Here is a 23,984-nt window from a genome sequence, read left to right as displayed (position 1 = left end):
AGGCTAGTCCTGAAGTGTTTTGGATTCATACAGTGATAAATCTTACTTCTCTTGGGAGCACGGACAGCTGCTTTACTACAGAGCAGGCTGGTCCAACACACGTCCCAGGAGCCACATTCACCCCTCAAGGCCTTTTTTTTGCTGCCCTCAGCAACATTTGACCCCCAGGCCCCAACAGCTCTTGCGCTGCCTTCCCAAAGCCAGGTAATAGAGGTGCTGGCATTTGGGAAGTAGGAGAGAGGCTCTGACAGGGTCCTAGAGTCCTCCAACCTCCTTCCCAAAGCCTAATTAGAACTTTCCCAGCTTTGAGAAGAGGAAGGAAGGGCTCTAGGACCCTGCCAGAGCCTCACTTATCCTGTTTTGGGAAGGCAGCATGAGTCAAATGACCTTGTGCTTCCCCACCCTCCTGACAAGGGTGTCCTGTGGGTTCCGCATCAAAGTACTCTTGCAGCCCACTTGGTATGAAAAGTTGGGCTGCCCTGCTATAGAGGGCCTAAAAGGTAAAAGGACCCCTGATCATTAGGTCCAGTCGTGACCGACTCTGGAGTTGCAGCGTTCATCTAGCTTTATTGGCCGAGGGAGCCGGCGTACAGCTTCCGGGTCATGTGGCCAGCAGGACTAAGCCGCTTCTGGCGAACCAGAGCAGCGCACGGAAACGCCGTTTACCTTCCCGCCGGAGCAGTACCTATTTATCTACTTGCACTTTGACGTGCTTTTGAACTGCTAGGTTGGCAAGAGCAGGGACCAAGCAACGGGAGCTCACCCCGTCGCGGGGATTCGAACCGCCGACCTTCTGTTCGGCAAGTCCTAGGCTCTGTGGTTTAACGCACAGCGCCACCCGCGTCCCTTATAGAGGGCCTAGCGAGCACTAATTTTGTGGGCAAACCATTTATTTTACTCAGTGCGGTTCCTTAGTGACGTGACTAATGAAATGTCTCCCTGCAACCAAGGTCTTTTGAGTGTCAGTTATGAAAGTATTCTCCCCACGCCGATTGCAACCCTTCTGTTGGAAGTTGGAGACCTGTTCAGTTGCCATTGAGTAGAAATATTTATCAGTTCATGCCTCTGATTGCACCAGGAACACACCTGTTGAAATCTGCATGGACACCTTAAACTGCCACTTACCACATGCTGCAATTCAGGCCTGTTTTTTAATTCTTCCACCACTTTATCAATCTAAAACGAGAAAGAGATAAGATATAAAAAGTTGGCTTCTCGGCCAAATCTCCTGCTCACAGAGAGGGACAGGAAGTAGCCAGCCAAAACGTAGCGAAATGGTTGTACTCACAGAGATCTTGTCTTCATTATCCAAAAGCATGTCAACTGCTTTCTAAAACAAACAAAATGTTCACGGCAGATAAGAGATATGTAAAATCACAATTTAACACAGTTATATGTACATACATATTTTGAACGAACTTCCTCTGTCTTATGAAAAACAAAAATTGCTATGCAGTTTATTGTGTGTGTTGGGAAGGAGACAGCAGGACTGTCGGTGGAAGAACAAGATGCTTGCTGGTTGTATTACAATATGGCTACAAGCCCCGGCGTATGTGGGGCTTCCACAGCCAGCGAAGACAGATGGTGCTTGCTGAGAATGCAAAATGCTTTCCGGAATTTGGCTGGCAGTGGAAGAGTGCCACATGTGCTGGATCTATATAGGCATACAGAACACATATTAAAGGTGAAAGCCATAGCAATGCAAATTCTCTGTGTAAACTCCTATTAAACTAAACGCAATATTTAGTGGCTTTCATCCCAAGGCCTCCTCAAGGCTATGTTCACCCTTAGGAAGGGGGGCTGAAGATCTGCACACTCATTATTGCAGTGCTCTTTTCACTGCAGTGAGAAGTGAATGGCTCAACCAGGAAACAGTGATGGGAGTTGTAGTCTACAACATCTAGATACTGCCAGAGTTGGTCCTATTTTAAATGCTTACATCTGCCTTAAGACTTGAGAAACAGCTGCTGTCACATAAATGAATGCAGGTTCCAATGCTCAGTGCCTCTGACGCTCCCTGTCCAAAGCTTTTCCAAAACTTGAGAGTTTTTGGTCAACTGATTGAAAGCAAAGAGGATTTTTTTCCAGGCACACAACTTTATTTTTTGAACACAGGTTAAAGAATGGAGAGGTTTCACAAGTAGATTAGCCAACGGAAAATTGGGGAAATGGCGAGAATATCTACACTGCATGTGTGATGTGTGCTAAATTAAAACTGTTTCTTCAAACAATTAGCACTTTGGTTCATTAAGTGACATATTTTGGGGAAAAGGTTATAGGGATCTTCAAAAAGGACCTATTTCAAATTTCTCAATGTCTGGATTCCTGCTGTTTATATTTGGCTCTTCCACCTAGATTTATGGATGCAAAAAACACAAAATATGATTTCCCCAAGGTTATATGACTATTTTCTTTTCCTTAATGTCAAATAATAAAGGTTTTTCCCCCAAAAGCATTAGGGTAAAAACAAACTCGCTGTAAAAAGTTTTTTTTGTGTGTGAAAATATAACCAATTCAGCCATTTGGTGTCGACATTCTCACACATCAGTTTATCCAAAATATGAAGTTCACTTGGTTAAATAATATTTTTTCCTCTCTGCTAAAATTCTTACAGCCAAAAGTATATAAAAAAACCCCACCACTTTAAAGCCATCATACCTCTGAATCAAACTCCATTAGCAGAACAATTTTGTCCCTGATGGAGCTGAAAAGATTGTGTTTGTGGATCAGCTGGAAAACATCTTTATGTCTCAGTGTGAGATAAATTTCAAGGGCCTTTCCGTAGCGTTGGTCATAGGTGTACCTGAAAAAGAGGATCATACGTTATGAATAGACCTAGATGTGGTCCTTTTGAAAAAGTCATCCACCAGCACGGAAATCACAGTTTTGCTAAAAGCTCGACACAAATTGCTTAAACATTGGGCCATCATTTAGAATAATGGAAAATACTTTTCTTCCTTATATATATATATGTATTAGAAAAGTAATTGGATGCAATTCTCGCTTCTTCATTGTTCTTGTGTACTGGACACCAATGACCCATAACCCAGGGCCCATCTTCTCATTAAGAAACATTTCAGAGGTTGCCACAAGCTTCACACAAACGGTGAAGAATTGCACTTCAACACAGGGATATTTGTAGGGGTGTATTTCCTTTCACCTCGACATCCTTATAAAGGCTTTCTTTTGGGTGGGGGTGCAGTGGGAATACGATGACCTGGTTCATACAAGACGGTAAACCAAACTATGGCTTCCTGGAACCATGCAAATAAATCTGGGCTGCAGCTCATGGTCAGCAAGGAGAAAACTTAGCTACAAGACTGGGTTGGGATGACACGCAGAGTCAAACCTTGGCTTAACTCAGTAAAGTATGGGAATGAAAAAGGCTGGGGTAGAGCAAAATGGCCACAAGCGTCTCTCTGGGAGCCCAAATGTTCATGTGGTCCCACTAAGCCACAGTTTGGCTTACCAAAATGTGTGAGCCAGGCCTACGTGAGAGGCGACTGTCAAGTGACTGCACTTGGCCAGAGGACTGGCAGAGATACTCAGAAAGGGGAGAGAATGAAACCACGCTTCCTTTTGTAAAACCACTGCTCCCATCGCTCAGTGTCCAGCTCCATTGAAAACAGGCGAAGATGCAAATGGCCGAGGATGCGATCTCAGAGAGAGTGGTGCTTAGGTTGTGAAGAAGGTTGGCAAGGAAGGAAGGATGGATGAGGCAGGTTCTGCCAATGACAAGGTGCTCAGCAAAGAGCTGGCATGAATGTTAGGGCTTCATGGGTTCTGGTATGAGCTGATTGGCAGTATACATGCCAGTGTTCATGCCAATGGGGTGCCCCATATGGCAGCACCTACCCTCGTTTGCAAGGGGTGCAGAACACCAGCGACACAGGAAGGAAGGTGCTGAAGGTTCTGATTTCTGGGTGCCCCAGACTGAGACTCTGTCCCTCCCGTACCTTGCAAAACACCCCTTGAGTAATAAACTCCAAGGCTAATTTCAATTTTTAAAAAGGCTTATGACACAGTCTGTTCTGCTTTCCCTAGTGCAACAGATTACACACACACACACACACACACTCTGTCAGCATCGCCTTTGAGCCAGTGCCACCAACTGGACTCATCCATTTCAGCCCTAGCTGGGCTAGGCGAGCTGGTTAGTACTTCCAGAGACCACCTTCTGCACAGGAACAGGTCAAAGTGCTGTGGACACACAGCTTAGAGTTGTGAGCACCGGATTCACTTCTACAAGAAGACAGTCGTTGCACAGCAGAGTATAGCAGAGCATTAACGACTCGGAGAGCAGCTCTGTAGAATATCTTCTTTATTCTATCTACAACTATTATAAGACAAAACTATATACAGAGCTAAATGAGGTCTAAACGAAAAATGCTGAACTGCACTGAGTGTCTGCAGCTGCTCTTAGCAGCAACCTTATCTATACACACGATCTCTCTCTAACACTCAGTCTCTCTCTCTGTGACACTCTCACTGACACTTTGATGTGAGGCTGGAGCGGAATAAGTAGAGAGCAGAAACCGCCCCCTCCTCTCTGGAGAATCAGCAGAGAACATCAGCAGATTCTTGGATATGGGAGGGGTGAAATCTCCACACACACACACACACACACACACACACACAGAAAAGGATGCAAACCTGCCCAGCCACTGTGAAATAAGGGGTGGGAGAAGCATAAACTAATTCTCTGTAGAGATAAATGTGTAAAACCCTGGCAATCCCAGGAAGGGAACTGTAGTTAAACATGCTCAGTTCTTTAAAGAACAGAAAGTGAAACAATCTCTCAGGACAGCAGTTCAAATGCATTATAGACTTACAACTCTGCAAGAGTTTTCAGCAAAGTCCTGTTCTGTGGATCTTTCTTCAGATGGTCCACCACTGCTTGGACAATGATTGCGTTGTTATAAAGGTTCCCAGGCCACTCCTTAATTAATGTTGCAAAACCCTTGAAATGGGGGAAAAATCATTCATCATTCATCAACCGGTGCATGAAACTTTAAAAAAAGCAAAGCCATTGCCTAAAAAGTTGAAGGTCTTCCCAAGTGGTGATAATAGCCATACCACTCCGTTTCCCAGGATTTCAAGTGCTGAAGTGCTATAAAACTTTGTTCACCACACAAGTTGGGCGATATCTATCTATCTGGATCACAAAGTGGTTCCCTTCACCCTCTGGTAAGTTACCTTTAGTAAGTGTTTGGCTGTATTGACCCAAGGTGATTTATGTGCAGAAATATATAAGGGAGAGCCTGCTATTGAACAAACGAAAGTGTTTTCCATTCCCCACCCCCTCTATTCTGGGGTGCTTAAATTACTGAGACATTTGACATTTTTCAAATATAGAATCCAAAGAGTATGGAGATGTTACCTTTACTATTATGAATAACGAAGTGGAACTAAATTGTCACACTTTAGAATAATTGAGCAGAGGAAGAAAGTAATATTCTGCTTGTTTCAATTCTCCCAGAATAGTTATAAGATAATACACTCCCAAGACCATGGAAGAGCAGGTCATTGATTATTCATGCATTTATTTGCTCATTTTACAGTTCCCTCTGTTTTCACTTATCACTGCTGAAGTTAACCTGCAAGTACTTTGGAGACTATTGTGCTGTTTGCGGCGCAAATGCAACACAGCCCTTTTTCATTTAGTAAAACAGATAACTCAACAAATTTATATAAACTGTTGCCTATTCCAGCCTGCAGTCAAACAGCTTCCTGAACACTCCTATGCTTTGCAGTATTCTTCTGTATACCGGATAATACCGTACGGCAGCCTTTGGCAACGCGGTGCCCTCCCTGCACACACTGTTGGCCTACAACTCCCATCAGCACTAGCCAGCAAAGGCTGGTGGGAGTTGTAGGCCAACAATATCTGGAGTGAACGAGGTTGCTGAAAACTGGTGCAGATTTCAAATTGAATATGTTGAGTGGATTCTTTCGCATTTCGAGGTTTTATGACATAAACTGCTCTGGGATTTTTACATGGTTGCATACGAATAAACCAATAAACAACCTTCTTGCATTGCATTTTTATATTGCCTTAGAGTGCAAGTGGGAAGGACGGACCATGCAAAAGCTCTTGCCAGCATCCAGACTGCAAAGGTTTTTCTCCTTGCTTATGTGGGATGGGTCACTGTCATGTGGGATGGGTCGCTGTCAGTTTTTCAAGGGAGAAATTCTTCATTGGCTCAATGCAGCCCGCTGATCTTACACTGCTTTAAGGGTACTCTACGTAGGATATACATAGCTGCGACGGCATCAAGGACTCTGGGTGAATGTAACGAGAGCGGCAGCTGTGAACCGCACCATTGTGCTATACCAGGAAGCAGAGTGGCAGCTTCTGGCCACATGAAATTATACTGGCTGCTGTGTCCTTAGGAGATCCTTGCCTGGCTCACAGTGGTGACGCTCACTGCTGGTTGTGTGACAGCCATGTATCTTTGTGACAGCTGCTATGCCTCACCCCAATCTCTGCTCCACTACTGCACTGCTAGCTGCTCTTCCCTGTCAATGGCATTCAAGGGAGATAACGTGGTACCTCATAGTCGCTCTCCAGAAATTCATGCAGGACCATTTCATAGATAAAAGGCTTCAAGACCGAATCCCGTCTTGGCAAATAGCGGCTAATCGCCTATGAGAGGAAACGGAACAAAAGAGGCTCAAGCCTTGCATTTGAGAGAGAACAAAAATTTTGTGAGTGCGTGTGTGACTCCTCAAATTGCTATGGAAAACTAGAATGCAGTAAAACGCTACCAGCATCAAGACATTCTGAGAGCGTTCTCAACAGAAGTAGCGAAAAATTATACCGGTGGCAATTTTGAAAGAGCTGTGCAATAAAATTGATCCCAATTGGTCCAAAGAACACCTAACACATTCAGGAAAATGGGGTTGCATTTAAATGGGGGGGGGGAGAGGAAAAGAGGGTAGGCTTGACTGAAGTCCTAAGGCGTTTTGGGTTTCTTCCTTAAGGAAACTGAGCTCATCTCTAGTAAGGGAAGTGATTATACCAGAGAACAAACCTAGAATAGGGCACATGACTCCCTGCTTCCATGCCTATGAATGGGCCATTGTACATCTTAAGGCAGCCCTGTTCAGGGAAGTTTTTAACGTGTGATTTTACTGTATTTTTGGTTTTTATGGAAGCCGCCCAGAGTGGCTGGGGAGGCCCAGCTAGATGGGCGGGGTATAAATAATAAATTATTATTATTATTATTACTGGGGAGGGATTTTGGACAGGAAAAAAGTGATGCTTAAGAGGGTAATATAAAGCAAATAGTATCTTTTGTCCAAAACTGAGCCCAACTATATTCTGACACAGAATGCATTTCCAAAGCAGCATGGAAGGGGTCCATAACTAGATATAACTCCTTTTTTCAGGGCCTTTTAAGTGATCCAAGTTAAAAAGAAAAGTTAGCAGCATTTTGAGGACCCTGTTATGTGATTAAGCTGGATGCACACGACAGATCCTAGGACTTCTTGACTACGTCACCACGGAACCATAGTGGCTCAAGGTAGATTAGAATCACTGCAAGAGGGATAAGAGCAGCAGATGTTAACATTGCAGCTTACAAGAGAGGAGCTTTATTGCACAGCATCTTCTGTCTTTCTGTGATCTGCTTTCAGAAAGGTGAAAACAACCACCTGTTTAGAAAGGCAGTAATTTAACAGAGAGGCTTTTTGGAAAGCCTGCGAATATTTTCTAAATTTTACAGTCTGCTGGATGGCATAAGTGGAGACATCTGCTCAAGACATTCACATCCAGGCAGGAAATAAATTCAGGAGGGAGTGGTGATGGTGAAAGCAGCACATCACAATTTTACCTATACACATTCTGAAGACCCTTATTGAAGTGAAATAGAGGCAAACGGACTTGAGAGGTTATCTTCCAATGTGGCAAAGTACACACCAAACCTCTAAAAACCCGCAAGTAGTGCTGTTGTCTCTTTAATTCCATAGGAAGGCAGATGCTACAAGACAAGCCGCAATGTTGCAACACCTCCACACTCCTGAACAGAATTTAACAGCTGAAAAAGCAGCAAGGGGCCACCTGCTGCGAGATCTTAATAATATGCCCCTTTTGGCTCATCGACTTTGAATAGGAAAGCATAAAACTCTGAAAGAAAATGTGTATATGTTATTAAAAGGCATGTGCATAAATGCTTTCTACTGCTCTGGAAGTGACAGTCCTTTAGCTGTATGCCACAGGCAATTTATTAACTTAAAAGCTTGCTAACAAACATGCTCCATTAGATTACTTGGTTTGCTATGCTAGCAAGGCACAGAAAGTGGCAGAATTCTTCCCTCTCCCTCCTATCTTTTGTAGTGCACAACAGAACAGCCATCTGTTTGCCTGAAACGTAATTATTTCTTGGTGCTGTTGCTAATGAGTCAAAGGATGCGCAAAAGAAGTGAGTCACAAGGTCACAGAGACCGTCTCTGCTCTCATCTTCCAAGCAGGGGCTTTTGTGAACAAATACAACTCTGCGAGGAAGGAAAAGGGGTAAACTTCAACCTGGGAGGGGGTGCGGTTTGGCTGTTAGTCACTACTACTAACACATAACATATTGTACAAGATCCGGAAAACTGTGCATCTTGCTGCATTTTAAACTTCAGGAACAGTTTTGCAGTATATCGTGCCAAGCTTTCCGTGTGGCAACGAATACCAATCTGTTATGTTTTGGAATCAAAAGTTACATGATGCTATTTCTTAACTCTGTTCACACACTCACCTAGGAAGGGATTTTGTATACATGATACTCACAGACCTCCCATGTGGGCAAGATAACATGTGGCACATGTGCTAGGAATGTGAACGTTCTTTCATGGAACACGGGTGGGGATAAATGTGGAAAAGCCTATATTCCAATGCTGTAAAGGGTATAATGCTCATACTAGCCAGACATTAGCTTATGCGCATGGTGAAGAAGTGCGTTCAGTCACACTTCGCCACATGCATATAATCCTGGCAGGTTCCTCTATGAACTGACGTAACCAGCCAAAGAAATTCCACGGAAAATATATGACTCTACATACCTTAAGTTGTCCAATTTCTTTAAACCTGTGCACTTCAAATTCCCAGAGATCTGTGTTCTTGCCAAGTATTTTCTGGCATTTTCTGAAGTGGAAAAAGATGGTATATAGAAGGGAGAAGAGGCTCATAAATCAGGTTGCCGCTTCTAAAGCATCTTCCATCTATGCACAGCAGCACCATTTGTGTAGCAACCTCCAAGTTATTTGGGATCCTTTATTGTATTGCTTCTAATTCTGGCTTAGTGTGATGGCCTGGGAATCCGATTCAGAGGCTGAACCAGAGGAATCCCAGCCTGCACAGGAGTCCCCGCCTCCAGGGCCGGCTGAACTGGGGCAGGGCCTTGATTCTGAAGCGCCTGCACCTGTGCCGGATCCTCAGGAGCAGGCACCAGGTGAATCCACTCTGGCTCCAGAGGTGGTTGAGGACTCAGTGCCTACAGGTGAGTCTCCCCCTGGGCCCAGTAACCCTTCAGCCTCTCCTGAACTGCAGAGGCTCAGGGCAGAGAGGCGAAGGGAACTGGTTTCTCCCAGGAGGAGTGCTCGCCTTAAGGCCAGGAGAGGCGGGTCTCCTGGGGGCCGGGGCCGCCCCTGGCCTCAGAGAAGATAAAGGCCAGTCAGCCCGGTCCCAGGTTGCGGGAGCAACGTCATTGTTGAGTACCTGTTCCTGCCCGGACCCAGACCTGACCCTCCAGTGTTCCTGTCCCCGCCCGGCTTCCTGCTTCGGACCTCGCCCCGCTCCTTGTGAACTGTTTCCAGGCTAGTGACCCAGGACCGGTTACACCAACGGTAACCTTCCCCCCGGGACCAGCACACTTAGGTAACTGTTCAGAACATAAAGTCGGTGACCATAATCCAGAGCCCAACATGCACAAGGGCTCCTGCAGCCTGCTGAAGGTACACGGAGCTCCAACAATTCTTGGGAACTTAACCTCAGAACTATTCAGCACAAGGAGGGAGCCCAAAGAGCAAAAACAAAACAAAATTGGGAGCCCCCCTACGTAGGAGATTATGTGCATTAAACCTCAGTCATTGTCACCTACATCAAAAGCATGCCAACATTCATCTGGGTAAGCAAACATGTAACGTTTCAGAATAATCCAGATAATATTACCAGCCATGTGTACAGCTTGAACACACAAACAGTGTACACAATCACAGAGGTGCACACAATTGTACCCCAATGCATTCAAGCTAAACATATTACCGTGCTGCCAGGTCATACTCTCCAATTTCCATCAGATGGTTTATGTAGGCTAAACCTATATCCTGGGGTGAAAATAAAATACAATTAGTTAAAAGTACATCTAAGAATTGCACATATCCTTCCACAGCCAAGTGTCTGGAATTTGTATTCAAGTGACTTGTTAGATCAAATACCAGGATGTATTTTTTCAGGGTTTCTAATTCCTTGGTAACAAATATGCTTGTTTGTGTATGATCAAAGGGCTTACTATAAAGAGCATTTAAAAGAATTTTAAATTTACAGGTTTTAAATATAGGCACAAATCAGATGATATTTTTCTTGGTCTTGTTTCTATTATCTTCCTGTCCCTCCCAGCTCTTGGGTAATAATTCTCCTATGTTGGGAAAGTGACTCAGAAGAAAGAAAGAAAGAAAGAAAGAAAGAAAGAAAGAAAGAAAGAAAGAAAGAAAGAAAGACTTGCAGAGGTGTAGGATCAGTCCACACCAGCCTTTCACAAAGTTGCTGGACTACAACTCCCATCATTCCCAGGTAGCAGGACCAGTGGTCAGGGATGGTGGGGACCCAAGGTTGAGAAAGGCTGGTCTAAACCATGAAGTGTTATTGTTCATGAATGCTTATATAACAGGGATGTGGAAACTGTGGTCCCCCAGGTGTGATTGGGCTCCACATGCCATGATCCCCAGTCTCCATGATCAGGGATGAGGGAAGTTGGCGCAACGACATCTGCAGGGCCACAAGTTCCTTGCTGTTGGTTACTAAGATAACATTCCACTCTGCTTTCTGAACCGTCTTAAATCAGGAGAAGCCGATGTAATCTAGTAATGTCTGGAGGAAACCACAACATCTGGAGAGCATTCCCTGTCCAACATCTGATCATATTGGACTAAATGCCACTATTCCTCCTCTGGACAATCATTACTATTTATTAAATTTCTATACCGCTCTTCATCCAAGGACCACAGGGCGGTTTACAATACTGTATCGTTTTCCATTTTACTGGTTTGCAACTTTCTAGCATGCTTAGAAAAAAGTTTTTTCTCTTAACACACTACAGTACTTCACATTTCTGCAGCATGAGACATTTACACAGGAAAAGGGTGGGTGGCAAGAACAAACATCCAGGTAGTTAAAAGTAGTGCAAACTGGGTTTCTTTTTTAAGAACAACAACAGTATCTCTGCTCCAGTACTTGCTTCACTGAAAGTCTGAGAAACATTTAACTTTACGGTAGCCTTGTGAATATGGAATGCATGGGACCCTGAATGCCTAGAGCTCTGATCATGAAGTTGAGGCAGGCAAAAGGTGGCGAACAGCAGCCAAAACTCTCTCTCATTCTCTCTCTCAATCCCAGAGGAAAGGTAAAAGAGGTACGAGGCTCAAAGCAAAATCCTGACCTAGAAACTACCGTATTTTTCGCGCTATAAGACGCACCAGACCATAAGACGCATCTAGTTTTTTGGAAGAGGAAAACAAGGGGGAGGGGATCTGAATCCCAGTGATCCTGCTGGCTGTCCTGGCTTCTTGCTTAGCCACGTGCAGCCTCTCCGGGGCAAGGTGAGCCCGGGAGAGGCTGTGAGTGGCTAAGGCTCCCCCAAGAGCCACGCTCCCTCCTCTGGGAAAAGCCTCCAAGAGCTGCACACACGCTCCACGCGGCTCTTTAAAGGGAGCGTTGAGCAGAGCCTCCCGTCTGCATTCGCTCCATAAAACGCACACACATTCCCCCTTACTTTTTAGGAGGGGGGAAAGTGCGTCTTATAGAGCAAAAAATACAGCAATTTCACACGCAGAACAGACCATATTGGCCAAGTGGCGAAGTTTCCGTTTCCGTTTCATTTGCATAGGCTTAAAAGCATGTTCTTCTTTGTGACCCTGGGACTGAGTCATACACTCCATAGCTAAAAACTTACAAGCCTTGGCTCAAACTCCGCTTGGGATGCCCTTAGGTTTAGAGTGGCAAATTAAACTGGCTGAGTGTGTCACTAAGATAAATAGGTTGATTGGGCAGTGACTATGATCTGTTCTTGGGCCAAACCAGGTGTTATGACGAACAGCAATAATGTGTCTAGATTCACCCTCTCCCACCGTGACATATGCAATTTATCTGCATCTTGATACTGGTATTTCTCTACCACAGCCCCACATCCCAGGGGGAAGAGAAACGTGGGGCACTTTGACATCAGGGGGCAAGTTAAGTGCTAATAGATGTTACAAATGGAATGGGGAGGGGGAGACTAGACACAAAACACCCATACATGCAATCTTAGGCCTCGCTTAGCGCAGAGAGAAACTATTAATTTATTTCTGAAAGGTCAGGAGCCTTTTGTGTGCCTTCTTTTTCTTAAAAGAATTCAAATCCAGTTTGCAGACTTACCTGAATCTTGTGTTTTTTCATGGTCTTCTGACTGATCTCAGCTGCCATCAAAGCCTCCTATATAAACACAAGCAGAGATGACACCCGAGTCAAGTATTCAAAACTTCTGTAGAGAAATCTGGAAAAGTGTGGCTTTGTTTCTTGTGCCTTATGTTTGAAAGCACTAGAACGCTTAATGTCATGGTCGAATGAACAGCTTTGAATTCATACTCAAACAAAAGCAATTGTTAAAAAGAAAGGGGGGAAAATCTTGGGTTCCATCTGGGTTCACTCCACATTAGTGCATCAAGATCAAATTTCGGGAGGATGGCACCATATGAGGTACAATCACAGGAGTTCATTTTCCAGCAAAAAAGCCTCTGCTGTAAAGACACCTGTCAAAAAAAGTACCTTGATTTGTTTTCTGAGTGCTCAACTAAAAGACAAAGAATAAATCCACCACTGGTAAGAGAATGATTTTTCATTAAGTTTAATTTGTGGCTTATCCACCGAGCTGGCATCTCGTGTGTGCAGAAATAGAGCTACTTTCTTGCTACCTAAAATGAAAAGTGAAAGCTTAATGTGGGTTACAACACAAGCTATTCCCTGACTATTAAACAAAGGGCTTTCTGTGGAATATGCCTGAAAGCCTTTCCAATCCAATGAAACAGTGCTTCCTGCATAATGACGTTCAACGTGGACCAACCTGCATATACGCCTTGGGAAGAATTAACCCACTTGAACGTTTTCAGAGTGAAACGCAAATGAGACTATAAGAAACCGGGAACAGAAGCATGTGCTTGATCCCTTTATTTACTTTTAGTACATGTGCTGCTGAAGCGAGCACAATCCCTTTATTTACTTGTACTGTAGTTATTCACAGCATAAGAGAGTTCACAGACTTCATAACAAAAACCTGTGTTAGAAACTACCACGTTTTCCTGAGGAACCCAGTCTTAAAGGCAACTGAATACTTAAATGTTGCATAAAGTGTTTATCACATAGATTTTTCAGGTTCCTTTTCTTTGATAAATGTAAAGCCTAACAGATAGCTTGATGAGCCCCAACAACTCCTAATGCACAAGCTGGAATCCTGAGCTAAAAGTGCTGTATTATGCAGTCAAATAAACTTAAGAGGATTAGAAACTGAAATAAAGCATGCAAAATCAGGAAATTAACTTTAATTTTCATACTTCATTGTGACTGCTTGCAACCACTGCATCAGCACTTTCGGACAACTGTTAAGCCTTAGACCAGGGTATGCAATCTTTTTCCCTGTTGGGGCCTGATGGGTGGAGCCAGAAGCAAAAGTGTTCTGGATGAACTAAACTGGAAGAGAGATCACCCTGCCTCAATTTCCACCAAATTTTCTCAAATTAGAACTCCTGATCCAATGCAGGTCTATTTAGAAGTAAGTCCCACTGGGTTTAATGGGGTCACTCTCATGTATATAGAGGATTTCTCTAGGACAACAGACTATTGGTCTGTTCTGATAAGCAAGTGAAAGTAATTCCCAAATAACTCCACTCTGGTGGACAGTTTCTTTCTTTTAAGGCAATCAACCTATATATTTTTAAGGAAACGCTGCTAATTCTAATTGTTGTGAAACACCACAGAGGGAGGGGGGAACACTTTAAAGGGCAGAAAAAAATAAAGAGGACACAAATAGTACAATTCAGGAATAAACAGATGCTGTTCTCACATATGTTGCTTGTGGTGCAATCATATACATGTCTGCTTATAAATACGTCCTACTGAATTCAATGGGACAAACTCCTAGCCTACGACACTATGGCAAATGCACAGCAATGAGCTGTGGATGGATAAGGCACCATCCTGTCACCTAAACCTGTTGGCTTTTTCTAATTAACACAGGAATAAATCCAGTAAAAAACTTGAAGTACAGTGGTGCCTCGCAAGACGAAATTAATCCGTTCCGTGAGGCTCTTCGTATAGCGGTTTTTTCGTCTTGCGAAGCAAGCCCATTGACAGCTTAGCGGATTAGCGCTACAGCTGTCAAGCGGCTTCCAGCGATCAGCTGTTAAGCGGCTTATCAGCGGAACAGCTGATAAGCGGCTTAGCGGCTTAAGAAAAGGGTGAAAAAAGCGAAAAAAAACCACGGGGGGATGCAAGATTTTTTCCGTCTTGCGAAGCAACCCCATAGGGGAATTCGTTTTACGAAGCGCCTCCAAAACGGAAAACCCTTTCGTCTAGCGGGTTTTTCGTCTTGCGAGGCGTTCGTCTTGCGGGGCACCACTGTATATTTAAGAAGTCAGAAAACAAGACATTCAGCAAGGCCTACTCATTGACGCTGACAAGAATTTAAAGAGAAAAGTGCAAAAGTTACTTCATATTTCTTCTTTTCCAAGAGCCATTCAATATGGTCATCCTGGTCACGTTCTTTGGCCACAACAACATCTCTTGGACTGATGATATAAAACAGTGATTCACCCTCTGAATATTCTGCAAGAGACACAGGAACAATTTTACCCATTTCACCACTTAGTAAAAGCTTTGACCTCTTTGAAAGCAGGTGTTCTGGATGCCTTTTGCTTGAGTAAATTAATGTTGCATCTCAGTATTTCTTAAATTCACCCATGTGCATTACCCAAAATAAACCCAGCAACAACCCTAAAAGAAACAAACAGAAAGCACTCATTGACAATGGACCTCTGCAAACACTCGCTGGTCTCTCTTAAGGGAATGGTTAAGAGATCAGGAACAAATATACTGGTCCATTAGAAGAACTAAGAATACATCGGATCAGTTTCAGAGTACTGCCATGCAACCAATTCCAAGGCTCTTGCTGAAATCATCCACGATAAACACTGTAACATTTAGACGTGCTAATCCTGACAACCGGAGCAATGCTCTAATTCCACTCTTAGCTCCTTGTGCTTCACAGAACAATGGCTTAACCATAATGGAATACTGGAGCTGAACGCAAATTGATAATCAAAATAACATATAAAATAATGGCCAGACTACTGCAAATTTCTCACCCAAACAATAATCACGGCATTCATTTTCTTGGAAGCGCCTCACAGTTAGAGCATCGGAGGAGACTTCTTCACAAGATTCAGGAAATGGCTGGATTATATCCAGCCTAGGTCTGGAACAACACTCCTTTTCCTGGGGGAAAGAAAACCACACACAGCACTGAAGCGCACAACCTGTTGATGTTTTCTAATATACCTGAGAAGATCATCTGAACTGTATCCTTTTGCAACCAAGTTCTTTTCTGCATAAGCAGCCAATGGAAACCCCCCAATTAGAATTGCCTTCTACTGTGTCAGCCAAATAGCTCCCATTTAGCCAAGTGCTGCCTTCACTTTGACTGGCAGCATTTTCCCAGGGCCTCAAGAAGATGTCTTGCGCTGCTCCCTAAAAAGCTTTTTGCCTGATGTGTGCAATAATGGCGCAGGGGGAGCAATTCATTGGGATGAAAGTTTATGCTAGGAGTCAGATGAGAAGTCCCGAGGGTTTCCAACTGCTCATTTGGATTCCCTATTGCCAACACTTAATATAGCCACAGAAATATCACTTGTGTTGCAACAAGGCTGGCTGTCTTGATTACTGTCAGCGGACCTACAGCTATATAGTTTTGAATAACCTGGCATCTGGTGAAAAACAAGAGAAAATAATGGTCCTTAGTAACTGGAAACCCATCTCAAGCCTTTGTGACGTCACAACTTCCAGCTAGTAGAACAGACAGAGGAACAATTTGGTGCTAGTTGGGTAGAGAGATTGTCAGACTGAGCTGGGAACTAAAGAGGAGTTAGCTAAACTGGAAACAGCCATAGCAGAGCTACAGGGGCTCATAAATGTCATTCTATGGCAATGTGATACAGGATTAGCTGTTGTGCTCTCTCTGTTTACAAGAGTCTGCCTGCTCCCCAAATGTTCTGCTTGCATATTTCTACATCTGGTTGTTCAAAAACATGTCTCTAGCACGCTTTCATTATAAGGAAAGATCCTCTGAACTTTATAAATCTCAAGAAAGTCCTTTTTGTAACACCATCAATACCGCCACCTGCACATATATTCAAACAACAAAATCTTCTCATCCTTGTGATGGAATGAGTGAATTTTTACTCCTTTGACTGCCTATATTGTAATACATGGCAGAATCTGGTTACAATAATGTATTTGTTGTTAAAATACATTATTGTAACCAGAACTAATTTATTGGGCCAGATTCTGATGATATATGCGATCTGCTGGCTTACACAAAAAAACTTAAATCAGGCAGAATGGAAAGCCAAACTTTAATTGGTAGGATTTCTTTACACATAAGTCTACGATATACAAAGTGCAATGTTGGCTACAAATGATCACAAATGTCTCCAATCTGCAGTTGGATTCATAATATCATTGGAATGTGAGCAGAATGCCTATTAAACTTGAAATTTTCAAAAACTGCACTTAATCATGAAGATCTTTATATAAGCCGTTTCCCTTTACTTAAGGGAAGATTGAGAATTCCCAGAATCTGTCTCTTTAAACACCACAAATAGCAGCTGTTTCACACATTACATAAATATTGCGTTTTCCCATCTTGCGCAAATGTGATGAGCAACACTGGCTTGCTAGCCAGTATATCTCCTATGGTTGAAATACTTTGGTACTGGTTTTTTCAGTTTATACATAAAAAGTTTCAGGTGTGCATGTTCAAGGTTAAAAAGTTTTTTTAAAAAAATCTAACATCCGTGAAGGAGCAGCAAGCAGGTGATCGGTGGTATGTGTTCATGACAATTTTCCCTTGTGAATTCTCAAATAATCCCCAACACAGTTTCATTCTTCCCATGTTGTTGCCAAACACCTGCCGTTACAAGCTCATAGAGATCTCCTAAGTTGCTATCTAGGGCATATCAGCGCTTTGAAAAATGAACCTCTACCCTGTCAGCTTTTTGACAAAGCAGGGGTAAACTTTGAACGGCCAGATTTCTTTATCCTGACTCATTAGTATTCCTAATTGCCTCCTACCAGCCCCTCATTTCCCAGCATCACCTCCTCCTTCATAAGGTCGCTCGGTTTTCTTTGACTCACTCATAGAGAGGAACTACAGTATTAGCTCTCTCGGGAGAAGCTGCACAAGCACCTTTGTTCCTTTCCTTTAAAATAATAAATAATAATAATCTGGCTGTCCTGCAAGAGGGCTAGAAGCTGACCCTATTGATTTCAATAGACTTGAGCGTTACCATGAGCCAACGGCATTTCATTGCCTAGCAACAGTGTGCACCCCATTGCTCAAGGTTACTATAGCAATGGCTGTCTAATGCCAGCTTGCTATCAAAGGGATGATCAAGAGCATCTGCCCCTCTTAATGCTGTAACTTCAAGGGTTTCTCCTCTTCCTTCCCGTCCTCTCTTTCATTTTGTATTGTTAAACTAATGCGTCGTGAAGACTCTGGAGATTCACTCTCGAGAAGAGCTGGTGATCCAATATATCCTTTGTCTAGCCGGACACATATAACGGGGGCAACGGGACCAAACAGCTGCTCTCCTCACATCGCTCACAGCGACACGAGTGACCTGCAGCCAATCATCTTTACAGGCTTTATTTAAGAGCATGGGCAACGTCAAGGAGGCACTCTGCAATTTAGCTTTAATTCCTGTTCATACACGTGCCAAAAGATTAAAGTTTTAAAACAAACACAGAGGAATGAACAACTTCTGTCTCTTCAGCATTCTAGCCGTTGTTTGCTATGAGATGGGCAAAACACCTCCCTCCCCCCCAAAAAATATGACTTTAGCCGCTTTAAGTGTGAAGAGTTTATGGTACTGCAAAAGCTAAAACTGCAGCCCAACCTGGAAAATGGACATTCTATACAAGATCTCAAAGTAGCTGTCTTATTACAAAATAATTTCAGAAATAGACTGGAAAGAGACGTTGCTGAATTGCAACTTATTACCAAACTTAAAACCACGGAGAGACCTGGTCTGAATAGAGACATTGGATTCAATAATAATAATAATAATAATAATAATAATAATAATAATAATAATAATAGTAGTAGTAGTAAATTATTTATACCCCGCCCATCTGGCTGGGCTTCCTCAGCCACACTGGGTGGCTTCCAACCAAATATTAAAATACAGTAATGCATCAAACATGATAAAGCTATTTTTAGCCATCTCACCCCTTGCTTTTTCCTGCAAGACCAATTGCGGTCCTTAACAGTCGTCAACAGGTTTACCACACTTATCAGCCAATCACCCATTCCCACCACCCTTCTGAGTTATACCCCTCCCCACCCTCTCACTATATATAAAGGTCTGGTGACTTCTGTTTCAGTGTATCTGAAGAAGTGTGCATGCACACGAAAGCTCATACCGATAACAAACTTAGTTGGTCTCCTAAGGTGCTACTGGAAGGAATTTTTTTATTTTGTCTGGAAAATGAAGTAGCTGCAACAGTCTGTCGCCCAACTTAAATCCCTTCGGCTACTACTAGCCCATTTTTTCTCAACATGGTATCGTCATGGTATTTTGGACTTGTTTCCATTAGCCTTGGCCACCATATTTCCTAGTGGTGAGAGCTGTAAATATGGAATTTTCTGTGAACTTCCCTCAAGGGCGAGTCCCACTGGGCACATTGGGGCCAACTAACAAACAGGTGTGGAACACTGCTGTCTGAGTGCTTAAGAACCTTATGCCTGGCTCACAACTTCTCTGTGTGTCTATTTGGAAGTTTGCTTGCAGAAAAATACTTACAGTTTTCTCTGAAATCTCCTTTACGTATGAAAGTATGACAAGCTGGTCACAGAGAGGTGCAATTCCACTGATGTAAAATTCAGTGTTGAACTGGGAAACTAAGTAAAAAAAAAATTAAACTGGCTTTAATATTGACCTTAACTAAGAGTTGTATTATCATCATAAAGCACCATTCAGATACATAGTCCCTGAAGCAGGCAAATGAATTTTGTAATCCTAACAGTTACGCTAATAAATTCGCAGAGAAATAGATCAGTATTTGTCTTTTAAACATTTTACATGTAGTTTCGCTTGTTACAAATTCTATGATGGTTGAATAAAAATTATTTTTAAAAAAACAACAAATTCTATGATGGTAAAAGGTGTACATGTCTGAGTCATGACTGGGACCACACAAGTCTTTTTAAATGCTGGGTGTGCACAGTGGAATCCAATGTCTTCCCAGTAAGGGAACTACAGTTCACTGAAAGCAAAGGAAGCATCCATTTTTTGGATTGGTCCAATGATTAATAATGAGGGACCACTGTGGAAACCTACCATGAGTTGAAGCTGGAGCAATCCACTCATACATCCCATTGTTCGGACTAATTTACATACTACTTGCATGAATACAAAGGACATTGTAGAGGTGTACTGTGGATGAAGCTCCAGGAGACAGGCTGGACTGGCATATCCACAACTGCCATTAATAACATACAGATTCTCAATTTTAAAAAAACAGTTGTGTTCTTTCTAAATCCTGTATCTGTATTTCCCAACCAAAATACAGCTTTGCTATAATCAACGGAACCTATAAAATCCACTCATCTAGCACACATCTTAGCTAGGTAGATGCATTTTTGCTAGAGTTTTTATAGGAGGCATCAAGAAGAAGGCAATCAATGAATTGAAAAATGAAAAAGGAGAGATAAAAGGTGGAAATTATGACATTTTTTCCTAAATGTAGAAAGGCAAGGCAAGCAAGGTTTTGTTTTTTATATAGAATATTTATTAAGATTTTCAATAATAATACAATGAAAAAGAAAAAGAAAAAATAACAAAAATACAAAAATAAAAATGATTAAAAACACACAGAATTTCCATTACTTATTTTCCTTTAACTTATTTCCTGGACCTCCTCATACCTCCCTTTTTTGTATTCCAATTCAGATTGTTAGTTCAGCAAATCCTTACCAATAGATTTTTACCCATTTCTAAACCTTTTTTTTTCATATTCTCTTAAGCATTACAGCTGGAAACCACTTAATTTCTAAGGCAAGCAGGTTTTGCCCCGTAATGCCACCTTTTAACAGTGTCAAACCTGATCAGGTTTTATCTTCTTAGACCTAAACCCAGCATTATCTTGTAGCACCAATCAAAAGATGCTTCACAAAGTTTAGGCAGGAAAATATTTTCCTTTTTGTCCTATGAGAACTAATGCAGCACCACGACAGAATGAGAAGGTGAGGAAATGGTACTTCCCAATACTGTGCTCTAGAGATAGCAAAACTTAAAAGGCAAGTGTTCAGGGTTTCTATCTCCTCCACCCCCTGCGGAACAAAGCGGCGAGCTAGTGTAAAATACATTTATATAATGCCAAACCAGAATATACTGTTATCACCATAAGACTTGTGCTGCATCAGACACACAATTCAAGTGCAACGGTTAACTTTAAGTGGGAATTATTAGCTACTGTCAGATGCTGTGGGATGGAGCAGGAAGGACTTAGGGTATCAGTCTCCCTCTGTCACACAGAGGGACTTTAACAAAAGCATTGCCCTGTAAAGATGGGATAGTCAGGTTTCCAACAGTCTGTCCAGACAGAGGGACAAAGAGGCAACTCTGCCCTGGTAGCTACCTCTGGAAGAGCCTAATTTCTTGAATGCTACTGACTATACTAGAGAGCCCATGCAGATGGTGAATGCAATCACAACTCTAGTCTTATAGAGCCTATAGCCTAACAAACTACCACAGGGCAGCTACGTGGTTTGAATGCACAGATGTCTGCATCTCCTGGCCATGGTTGGAAGACATCACAACTGTGTTCTGAGGATCTTCTTCACTAGCAAACAATTTAAACGATCAAAGTATTTTGGCACATGCTTACCCTGTGTTTGGAAACACAGTGGGCAGAAATGAGTGGGAGCAATGGGTGGAGCTGGGTAAGGTGGCTTTGCTTACCTGGCTTCCCAACACTGCAGTTGCTCCCAGCAACAGAGGGGAAAGGTGGTGGACAAGACCCTCACAGTGCCCCTCCTCCTATCATTAAGTGGCCAAGATACCCAATGCCAAGAGGCCAGGTGAACAGCGCAAAATAACCCATTGGTCCCAAAAATATGTAAGATGGTCCGTATTCTAGAATAGCAAACCCCTTGAACCACAAGGCTGCTCTGGAGCAAACCATTTGTCAACTTTTGTAGCCTCTCTACAAAACTAGGGAAGGGACATGGCTCTGTGGCAGAGCAGCTGCTTTTGCATCCAGAAGGTCCTGGATTCAGCCGCAGGAATCTTCCGGCAGGGCTGGGAAAAACTCCTTTTCTGAAACCCTGGAGGACTTCTGCCAGTTGCCGTATTTTTTGCTCCATAAGACACACTTTTTTCCTCCTAAAAAGTAAGGGGAAATGTCTGTGCATCTTATGGAGTGAATGTGTGGTCGGTCACTGGCTCCCTTTCCTGCCCCGGCCCCTTACCCAGACCTCTATTGTTCAATGTTCTGCCGATGGAGGCTGTTTGTTTCCCCAGTGACATGTGACTGGCTGATCAGATTATCTGTCTGGAAACTGTAGAAACGGCTCCCTTTCATTTCCTAAAGAAGCTGCAGAGCTGTGAGTTGAACCCCATAAAACCAGGATTTTTTCCCCTTTACAAAGTAAGCTCAACAACTTTGTGCTGATCCTCAAAAAAACAGGGTTTTTCCCCTTTGCAAAAGAAGCTGCACAGCTTTGAGCTGATCCCCCCCAAAAACAGGGCTTTCCCCCTTTCCTCCTCTAAAAACTAGGTATGTCTTATGGTCAAGTGCGTCTTATGGAGCGAAAAATACAGTAATCCTGAGCTAGACGGATTGTTGGACAGACTCACTATAAGGCAGCTTCCTATGTTCCGACATAAACACATTTTGCACCTTTATGTGCATCCTTGCAGAGAGGAGAGGAGAGGAGAGGACGTGCTACAGTTGTGATACGAAACAAGGTATGAAAAAGTTGAATAAATGGGAGTGGGGAGGGGTGCGCACCAAAGACACTCCTCCCCTGGGAGGACCAGTCATGCAAGCAAATGCCGTATATGAGCCAGTCCACAATGCACTTGATAGGCTACATTTTGTCAACAATAACAAAATCGCAACTGGTCACTGGGGGTATCTGGTATCATTGAAGAAGATTATCATATATCATGAACTGCCTCAAGTAAAAGCTTAGACGACTATGAATCAGGAGGAAATGTTCTGGTACGACACGAGAATGTTAAGCAAGATGCCCCTAAATGATATCAAAAAGGCATTGTAGTCTCTGTTACAACGTGGATAAATGACAACCTTCCCCCCCAGCCTCATCCAGCCCCTGTTTAAAGGAGTGATGCTCAGAGCATTCAACGGAGCTGAAGTGCTGTGAACTGAAACCAGAATGGGAAATCTCAAACGGATTGTTAGAAGCTAAGTGAGATAAAGCACTGATCCTCAAATATGTAAGGAAGACTCTGTGCTGGAAGACGGAAGATAAAGAAGCTGTCTCCACAAATACTCCACCCTTACAATATGTGTCTGGGCAGATTTATGACAACATTGCTCTTCTTCGGCGCTCTCCCTGCCCTCGTTCTCTTGGCAAATCTAAAGAATATGCTGAAACGGCCTCCGTTATCCACTCATATGCTTAAGTCAACTGCAATTGTTCACTCATCAGGAAGACCACGTGTATGGAACCACTTCCTGACAGCAGTTGAAACAGTGGTGGGAATCAAATAACCATGTGTCAGGCACAGCAATGTCTTTCCACACATACGGTCAGAGAAGCACAACATGGTCACCCAGAGCCAGTCTTCCAGACACTGCAGCATACAGGCCACACAACTGCATGAAGGATTACTGGGGTTTTGTTTTGTTTTTTGCCTATTAGAGGGTTCCTACCAAGAGGATGAGGGACACGGGTGGTGCTGTGGGTTAAACCACAGAGCCTAGGACTTGCCGATCAGAAGGTCGGCGGTTCGAATCCCTGTGATGGGGTGAGCTCCCTTTGCTCGGTCCCTGCTCCTGCCAGCCTAGCAGTTCGAAAGCCCGTCAAAGTACAAGTAGATAAATAAGTATTGCTCCGGCGGGAAGGTAAACGGTGTTTCCGTGCGCTGCTCTGGTTCGCCAGAAGTGGCTTAGTCATGCTGGCCACATGACCCGGAAGCTGTACACTGGCTCCCTCGGCCAATAAAGCGAGATGAGCCCAGCAACCCCAGAGTCGGTCACAACTGGTCCTAATGGTCAGGGGTCCCTTCACCTTTACCAAGAAGCTACTTGAGAACATTACTTTTTATTTAAAAAGGTAAAGGACCCTGTACAGTCAAGTCTAGTTGCGAATGACTCTGGGGTTGCGGTGCTCATTTCACTTTACCGGCGTTTGTCCACAGACAGTTTTTTTGGGTCATATGAACACAAAACACAAAGAAAACACGCCCCACAACCCAGAGCAGACACCTTAGGAACAAATAAA

At 43.2% G+C, this 23,984-nt stretch overlaps 1 protein-coding gene across 1 annotated transcript in view; it reads right to left on the bottom strand.

The window, feature by feature from the left end:
- VPS41 (VPS41 subunit of HOPS complex) overlaps positions 1–23,984 on the bottom strand; it is a 127,007-nt gene that overhangs the window by 31,968 nt on the left and 71,055 nt on the right. Inside the window, exons 11-21 of the mRNA XM_081931029.1 lie at positions 19,315–19,412; positions 15,601–15,730; positions 14,946–15,061; positions 12,620–12,676; positions 10,250–10,311; positions 9,049–9,130; positions 6,554–6,646; positions 4,833–4,960; positions 2,659–2,803; positions 1,289–1,330; positions 1,126–1,176 (exon numbers count right to left, since the gene is read on the bottom strand). Coding sequence (XP_081787155.1) covers positions 1,126–1,176; positions 1,289–1,330; positions 2,659–2,803; positions 4,833–4,960; positions 6,554–6,646; positions 9,049–9,130; positions 10,250–10,311; positions 12,620–12,676; positions 14,946–15,061; positions 15,601–15,730; positions 19,315–19,412 — 1,004 coding nt within the window. The remainder of the gene's footprint in view (positions 1–1,125; positions 1,177–1,288; positions 1,331–2,658; positions 2,804–4,832; positions 4,961–6,553; positions 6,647–9,048; positions 9,131–10,249; positions 10,312–12,619; positions 12,677–14,945; positions 15,062–15,600; positions 15,731–19,314; positions 19,413–23,984) is intronic.

Source organism: Podarcis melisellensis (genome assembly GCF_964234715.1).
Source record: "Podarcis melisellensis genome assembly, chromosome: 12".
In the NCBI taxonomy this organism is placed as follows: domain Eukaryota; kingdom Metazoa; phylum Chordata; class Lepidosauria; order Squamata; family Lacertidae; genus Podarcis; species Podarcis melisellensis.
Note: the sequence above shows the minus strand (reverse complement) of the source record. Positions and strands in the feature narration are given on the sequence as shown.